Source organism: Heterodontus francisci, chromosome 13, assembly GCF_036365525.1.
Source record: "Heterodontus francisci isolate sHetFra1 chromosome 13, sHetFra1.hap1, whole genome shotgun sequence".
NCBI classification, from domain to species: domain Eukaryota; kingdom Metazoa; phylum Chordata; class Chondrichthyes; order Heterodontiformes; family Heterodontidae; genus Heterodontus; species Heterodontus francisci.
This window is the reverse complement of record NC_090383.1, coordinates 90,477,328-90,485,870: the sequence shown is the minus strand read 5'-3', so window position 1 is coordinate 90,485,870 and position 8,543 is coordinate 90,477,328. Positions and strand designations below refer to the sequence as shown.

Here is an 8,543-nt window from a genome sequence, read left to right as displayed (position 1 = left end):
CTGTTCTTCTAACCATGGTGTATCCCTTTCCTTTCTGCTCGACTGGGCATCTTTCAGTGCCTCACTCAAGGTCATTCATAAGTGAACCTTGACACTGAGCATTAGCAGGCTATTTGACCAGAGGAATACCAAAACCAATTCACACACTTGGACTTCCAGGAGGAGATGTTGAATAGCGATCAGGAGTTGAAATCCTGGCTGACTTCCCTTCTCTGCTCTAGGGACATTGAGCACAATTGTAGCCTGCTGAGAACAGTTAACTCACCTTGGATGATCAAATCTATACTATGCAGCTACTTGTTCAACAAACACAGAGCCATTGGATCAGGGGAACTTCAGTGTATACTGCTAATTTTTTTCTGGAGTTACATTAACAGTTAAATGCATTAACCCAGAAAGAGGATGGGTGGCAGTCTTGAGTCATGGTGCAGAAGAGCACCTAAATTACTCAATAACTTAGAACTTCCTTATGTGTGTGTTTAAACTACATTTATTATTGGCTTTGCACATTTCCCCAAGATACCTGCAAGCACAGGTATGCTACTAATACTTTTTATTAGATATTTAATATGTTTGCATTCCAAATTGTTTATATTAATATCACACTTACCTGTCTGATGGTAAAATATGCCTTAGATTCTTAAAAAATCCACTGGTATCCAGAAGCACCATTATCCCAGGAAGGGTACTGCCTAATTTTTAGAACTCATTGGCATGTTAACTTGTAACTTGTGCGCTGATGGCTGCAGAAATTTTTCTCAATTTAAAAAAAAAAGCCAGATGTGGATTTTTTTTCTGATACTGTACCCCAAATAATTTTCAATGTTGCAAAAAGAAAAAAAAACCTTGCATAGGCAAAGCAAGTCAAAGTATCAGGCCTTATCTGAGTGTGTTTTTACAGTAAGCTATACTAAGTGAAAAAGCAAAGCAGAATTAGGAATAAAGGTGCACAGTATAAATGTTTACATATGCAGTGCACCCAAAAGAGCACCTAAAGACCCAAAACCAATGTAGGGTTATAAGTGCTTTGCAGATGCTTGAATTATTTCAAATGTTTATACTGTGGAAATACAAATGCCACTGCTGCATAAGACATCAATCATGAGCAAAAAGACTTGGTTTATAAAGAGGCCCTGTGGCAAAATACAGAACTAAACAGCACAACTGTGATGCATTTAAGATTTTATTTTTTCCTGAGCATTTTAAAAGGGCTTGCATTAGGTCCAAATTAAATGGACTGCATAGTAAGCAGGTAGTCTCTAGTTAAATACAATTTACAAGCAATACCTCTTGCACCAAATTAAACCTTGAGGGACTTCAAATATTTCTCCTTGAAAATATAAGTGGAGATGTGGAACAATATACCAAGGATGTACTTACACGGGAATGTTCATATATTATACAAACATACTTACACTGCATGCAAGGGAAGATTTGGCAATGAGAAAAGGTTCATCTCTCATCACCACCCAAATGAAAGATATACATATACTGCATTTATATAGTGCCTTATCACATCTTTCAAATATCTCAAAGTATTCAGATACTATGAATTAGTTTGAAGTACAGTTGCTGATAGGTAAATACATCACTAAATATCCTCTGTATTGTGTACTCATCGAGTCATAGAGAGATACAGCACCGAAACAGGCCCTTTGGCCCACCAAGTCCGCGCTGACCATCAACCACCCATTTATACTAATCCTACACTAATCCCATTTTCCCTCTCACATCCCCACCTTCCCTCAATTCTCCTACCACCTACCTACACTAGGGGCAATTTTTTTTGCAATGGCCAATTTACCCATCAACCCACAAGTCTTTGGCATATGGGAGGAAACCGGAGCACCCGGGGGAAACCCACGCGGTCACAGGGAGAACTTGAAAACTCCGCACAGGTAGTACCCAGAACCAAACCCAGGTCGCTGGAGCTGTGAGGCTGCAGTGCTCGCCACTGCGCCGCCCTGTACTATTCCAGTGGGGTGATAGGGTTTCTGATTACTGGGGCCCTTCAGTCTCCGTCATATCCTCAAATTTCCACTGGCATATAGATGCCTTTTAATGTGCTAATTCTTGAAGCAGTGATTGGTTGACACACGATTTTGTGTTAGACAGTCCTGAAATACTCTTAGTTAAACGTGCAGCATTCAGCCAGCAAGCAAGCTGCATTTTCAAACATTTTTTTGCCTACTGACGTTTACTGTGTAACATTCCCTAATTCCTAGCCTTTGGCCCTTTATACCAACTCTTTGAGATTTTTTTGAGAGGGTTCCATTTACTATGGCTCTTATCCCTTAAGGTCACTGCATGCCATGTTGCAATGGAAAAGCTGAATCTCGGCCAAACCAGTGGGGCAACCCCACTGTCATAGCATGGTCAAAATTTTAATATAAAAATTGCAGACAAGTGAATTATTTTCTGTCAGGATCAGCCTATGCCTGATTGTTGCTAGACAAAACCGTACAGGTAATTATTTTCCTCAACCACTCGGGAGACTGCATTGTATGACAGCCAGACACTAAAAATATCTGGTCACTAAATATCACCATTCATTTGGGGCTCTGTGCGAAATAATTAACTGCCAGACAGTGTAACGTCCGTCAGTTGTGCATCAGTGACACGTTCATACCCACCATGTATAAATAATTCCTTAGGAAAGCCGTAATCACACTCAATTGAGAAACGTAACATCTGGCACATGCACAAGTTCCTGAGATTAATTTAGATTGGATGCAAGAGTCAGATTTAAACTGATTTTGGTTTCAGAAGTGAATGTCCATTCGTATTACGTTATTAGGCGAGACGCTGTACATCCTAATTAATAATAAACAAAATGTTAACTTGATGGTTTGTATTTTCTGCATTGTGCCTGTGTAGTGAGGGGTTAATGACCTCTGCAGCGTCTTTGGGTTTACTGCCATATTTGAGATGTTGCACACGAGGGCGCTCCGTTCTGCTCGGGGAAGCGAGTGTTTAATATTCGCAGCTCTGAGTGAAATCTTAAATCCAAAAACGTTATTCCTGCTGTGGCGGGGGGGAGGGACAAGCAGTCTGTAGAAAGCCAGTTATGTCCGTTTTTAATAATTTGATCTTACCCGTGGGGAAGGACAGGGAAGTTTCTTACTAAACGTTGCTTTTGGGGGTGGGGGGAGAGTGAATCCAACGTGGCATAAAAACCTCATGGGAAAGATTGAAAACTGGTTAGGAAAACGTGGCAGAAATTGTGTAAAGTGAACGTAGTTAAGTTCCAGTTAATTGTATAAATGGCACATCCACAAATGATTTTTTAAAGATGGCCTGGGTGAGTTAAATAGTAGCGGGAGGGAAGTAAGTTCGTGTATTTAAATATTTAAATCTTCTGACATCGTGAAGCGTTTAAAATCTACGGTGTTTGGTAAAGTTTTAATAAGTGGGGGTGGGGGAAAGTACGGTAACCAGAGAGAAGGGGGTTATTCTTTTCAGCTTCTCGTCTTCTGTTTTTACGCGTTCTTCGTTTCATTTTTAAAAGTTTCCAAAATAGGAGACTTAACTCGTACGTCATTCAATGCAACACACACGAAAAAAAAATAATCGGCGATTGCCGAGACAGTCTAAGAAAAGCACACTGAAGGAGTTGCAGAAGGTGGGGCACTGCCTTATTCCGCCAAATTGTAACCAGTTTGTTAGGAGCGTCTGTGGCCATGGTCATATCACTTAGAAACGGGCTAAAGTTCCCTTGTGGGAACACTAAACTTTAATACAACCAGTTCCTGACCAGGATTTATGAACTAGGCGTAATTAGCATTTGAAATAGTTTAAAAATCATCGAGGTGTTGCAAAAAAACAAAGTCAAAAGACTTCTCGTCATTTTTTTTCTCTCCAATTTTCACTTCCTGCCAGTGCTGTATCCACCCATGGAGGAGGGGGGTGGGTAGTTGGAAGAAACACGCAGTTGTAATTAATTGATCTACACAGCAGTTGCGTGTCGTTTTCTCCGGATTTTTGTCCCTTGTATTGGGAATAAACGTTCATTTCTGTAATTATCCACTACCTAGTTTTTAAGATACCCGCCGTAGTTACCCCGAATTCACTGAAGACGATTTTTTAAAGAATATATTTTAACCGCAACCCCTTCAAGATAAAGGAACTAGAAAATTGAGCATACTTACAATAACCAAATCTATTCTCGGTCTCTGGCTATTTAATGCAATGTGTAGGAAAACCTGCAACTGACTTTTTGCATATCAAGGCAGTCAGACTACGTGCACTGGAATATTAGTTTCGGGCGATACGAGGCTTTTCCTTTCAAGTCTTGCTATTAAACAAAAGCTTAAAACTTTTTTCTCTTAAGATTAAATATGTATAAACACCGGTTCTCTATGTTAAGTAGATTTTTCAGTGTGACTTCTTACAAAGTTCTGTCTTGTGATCGAAATGCTAATTAGTCCTTTTTTTATAAAAAAAAAGGAACAAAATGAAGCGTCACTTTATTCCACTCCAAAGTATATTTCCCAGCAAGCGTTGGAAAAATGGGAGCTATTTGAAACAAACCCATATTCCAACAAGAAATCCTTCTGCTCGGGACAAGTGGGAAAGAAAAATCCCGCCACTTTACTAAGTGCAGAGTCTCTGGTTCAATAGTGGAAGTAACACAGCTGTGTGCCTTTGTAACAGTGGTGACGCATTCCCTCCCATGTATCGGTATTTCAGCGAAGGCCAGCACATAGAAAATCCTCGCAAACTGTTCAAAAAGTTGCGGCGTTTTAGTTTTAGACGGATATCTAGTATAATCAGAAGTTTTTTTTTTATAAAGTAATATTGACTTTCCCAGCTCATGCGATAAGGACTTTTTTTTTTGCACTTTAGCCTATGCTAACGAGTTAAGGACCGCCTGTCAATCAAGGGCTGTTGTCCTGGCGACTCCGGGCCAGGGTTCGCAAGCAAGATCACTAAATCCCTCCCACTGCCTAGTGCTCAATATTTATAACAAGGCAGACAGAGCGAGAAGTTCTAGCAGTTCAACTTCGCCACCACCAAAAAAAGACTTTTTTTTTTATTTTTTTTTTCCTTTCCCTTTATACATTCGGACCTCACACTTCTTTGCTGGGGAAAAACAGTTTTGTCTCCAGATTTCACGAGAGCAGGATCTCAGTTGTAGAAACTACTGCCTGAAGATGTCTGCAACTCTTCTTTCTGCCTTCTACGATATCAACGATTTCTTGTGCAACAAGGTAAAATGGGGCAGAAAAAGGGATTTCTGAAAGTTTAGACAAAAAAAAAGTTTTCCAAAAGTTTTTTTTGGGGGGGTCAAACTTCTATCCGTGCAAATGTGTTCCCTGAATGCATTTCTGAAACTGTGATATGTTTGGATAGTTTAATGTTTGAGATTCTGATTCTATTTTTGTTTGCATTTTCTTTTCCTTTTTCTAGAACGAAAAATCCCTGAACAACTACAATAACTTTAACAGTATGCTGGATAAAAAGGCAGTGGGGACCCCTGTAACAAGTTTTGCACCGGGATTTCTAAGACGGCACTCGACCAGCAACTTGCAAGCGCTGGCCAACAACTCGTCCACGAAGTATCCTAGTTCTTCTTTCCCCAACATCAAGGAGTCGAACAGCACGGCCATGCTGAACAAAGAGAACAAATTCCGCGACCGCTCGTTCAGCGAGAGCGCCGAGCGACAGCAGCAGCAACAGCAGGCGCCGCTCAGCCCATTGCACCTCGTCCAGCAGCAGCAGAAAGCAGCGGCCGGCGGGGGGCAGGTTAACTCCACCCGCTACAAGACCGAGCTGTGCCGGCCTTTCGAGGAGAGCGGCACCTGCAAGTACGGCGACAAGTGCCAGTTCGCGCACGGCATGCACGAACTGCGGAGCCTGACCCGCCACCCCAAGTACAAGACGGAGCTGTGCCGCACATTCCACACCATCGGCTTCTGCCCCTACGGACCCAGGTGCCACTTCATCCACAACGCCGAGGAGAGGAGGCAGGCGCCATGCAATAACAACGCCATCAACTCTTTCCACCACCAGCAACACAGCAGCAACAGCCAGCACCAGCCGCGACCCAAGCTGCACCACAGCCTCAGCTTCTCGGGCTTCCCCAGCGGCTCCAGCGGACTCGAGTCTCCCCTGCTGGAGAGCCCGACCTCCCGCACGCCGCCGCCGCCTTGCTCCTCCTCCTCCACCTCCTCCATGTTCTGCGAGGACTTGCTGTCGCCCACACTGCCAGCCTGCGCCAACAACGCCTTCACCTTCTCCAGCCAGGAGCTGAGTAACCTGCTTACCCCGCTGGCCATCCAGACCCAGCAGCTCGGAGGAGGGGGTTACAGCCAGCAGCAGCAACCCACTAACGTCTGCCCCCCGTCGCCTCCTTACATCCTGAGCCAGATGCAGTCGTGCCTGCGGCGGCTGGCCGAGTCTCCGGTCTTCGATGCCCCGCCGAGCCCCCCAGATTCCCTCTCCGACCGGGAGAGCTACTTGAGCGGTTCGCAGAGCTCTGGGAGCCTGAGCGGCTCCGAGTCCCCCAGCATGGACCCGGGCAGGCGCCTCCCTATATTCAGCAGGCTTTCCATCTCCGAAGATTAAAGACAAAAAAAAAAACTCCACTTTTTTTATTTAACAGAACTTCATTTACGAATTGCAAACATTATAAACAACAACAAAATCCTGCCAAGAAAATGCCTTCGTTAAGGAAACATATTACAGGACTTGCTATATTTTGCCTTGTTTTAAAAGAGAAAAAAAAAACTTCATTCCAAACTTTGTTGCAAGTTAATCTATTTTCCATTGCCACCTAGTGGCCCGTTTGCCTTTATAGAGAAGAGAACCGTGTTGCAGATTTTTTTTGTCAAGCACTCGTTCGTTGAGTTAGTTGTAATTGTTGAAATAACTGCTGATTGTTAAATTTTTTTTAGCTGTTGAGTTGATGTGATAACACATCGCAGCACAACTCGCTATAAAACTATTTAACTTATTTATTATCTCGAGAAAGTATACATTGGTAATTTGTTCATACTGTATTTATCGCGTATGATGAAAACAATAGATATATATTCTTTTATTATGTTTAAATTATGATTGCCATTATTAATCTGCAGAATGTGGAGTGTGTTCTTTTCACAGTAATATATGCCGTTTTGTTTTGTAACTTCACTTGGTTATTTTATTGTAAATGATAAAATCTTAATTTAAGAGATTGTATGTAATATTTATTTCATTAATTTTTTTTCCATGTTTACGAAATGAACGATTGCATGGTTTCTATGTTCTAGAAATCAGTTCTTGATGCTGTGGAAGTAGTTAGGATTGAAGATGGTAGGCATTTTTTTTTAAGAATGTAAAGTAATTGGGGATGTTAGACCGTCCAAAGTCAGTGGTTAAAACTTCAAGTATCGGACTTTCATGTGGCATTCTTGAGTCAAAGTGGCATCATAAGTTTTTGTTGTATAAATGACACTGTGATTTTTTTCCTTTTTTAAAAAAAAAAGAAACAATAAAGAGCCAAAATATGTAGCACCCTGGACCCAGTATTATATTGACAGTGCCTTCAGGGTCCAGTTACAGAGACAGTTCTTATTTTTCTTAACCAAAATAACAAATTCAAGTTTCAGAACAAATGTGCATTCCCTTAAAAGTATTTTTTTTACAACTGGGGGATGTCAGTTCTCTGAATGTAGTAGTTTTGGAAGTGAACTTAACATTGTTTAGAAGCAACCTTTCTTCCCAGAGAAAGGGGGAAGGGAATGAGAGACATTGCCACCACTTTGATTAGTGAGGGGCCACCTCTAGGTCTGAACAGTTTTTTTGCAGTAAATCTGAAATGTCTGGAGAGTGGAACTCTGCTTTTGGGATTTTTTGTTTTTGTTTTTTCTGGGATTTACTATTAAAACAAAAAAAAGAAGGAAAAAAAAAGCTTCACATTTTCCAAGACAGTGGGTGAATGATAGTAGGTTTAGTTTGTACATAGTAGGTACAGATTATGAGCACTATGTACTCTCTTTTGACTACTTTAACAGAAGTATCCTTTGAATGTAACAAAAGGAAAAAAAATTGTTTAAAAAAATACTTGGGGTGTCAGTTCACTACAGATTAAAGTGTGAGACTGTAAAATTTGTACTGTATAAATTTTTTGTAGTTCTCCCAATAAAATCATTTTTGAAGAAATACGTTCTAATGTCCTTTGGATGTTGGTGTGTGTGAAATGCAAACAATGTTTTCTGAAACAAAGTTTTTTTTCTGAGCAATAGTTTGGGGATTCATGTTTATTCCTGTTTATATTTAGTACCTTATTTAAACATTCTACCTCTGTTGGTGTGATGCCTTGGATTTATGTGGGGCAAAGCTTTGGGGGGTGGAGAGAGGAAACTAGCCCCCTATCCAGATTATTGCAGTAGGAAGAGTTTGAGCACATTTTAAATAAACTCTAAAACCAGTTTCTAAAAGCATTAGCTCTTTTGCTACTTCATGCACACATACTGTCTTCATTTCCCTGCTATGATGTAAGTTATTACAAATGAAGTGGTTTGGGGGTTGTGAATTTTGATCATGGTAGTGTTGTTCTC

General features: G+C 41.1%; 1 protein-coding gene across 1 annotated transcript; it reads left to right on the top strand.

The window, feature by feature from the left end:
* The first annotated feature begins 4,958 nt into the window (after window positions 1-4,958).
* Window positions 4,959-8,145, top strand: zfp36l2 (zinc finger protein 36, C3H type-like 2). Its single transcript, XM_068045165.1, has 2 exons — window positions 4,959-5,210; window positions 5,410-8,145. Exons 1-2 carry the CDS (start codon window positions 5,154-5,156, stop codon window positions 6,565-6,567), a joined length of 1,215 nt encoding a protein of 404 aa, XP_067901266.1. The 5' UTR covers window positions 4,959-5,153; the 3' UTR covers window positions 6,568-8,145.
* The last annotated feature ends 398 nt before the right edge of the window (window positions 8,146-8,543 follow it).

Coding starts and splice junctions, on each gene's coding strand:
- zfp36l2 (XM_068045165.1), top strand. CDS start 5,154: ATGTCTGCAACTCTTCTTTCTGCCTTCTACGATATCAACGATTTCTTG. Junction 5,211..5,409: donor ACGATTTCTTGTGCAACAAG/GTAAAATGGGGC, acceptor TCCTTTTTCTAG/AACGAAAAATCCCTGAACAA.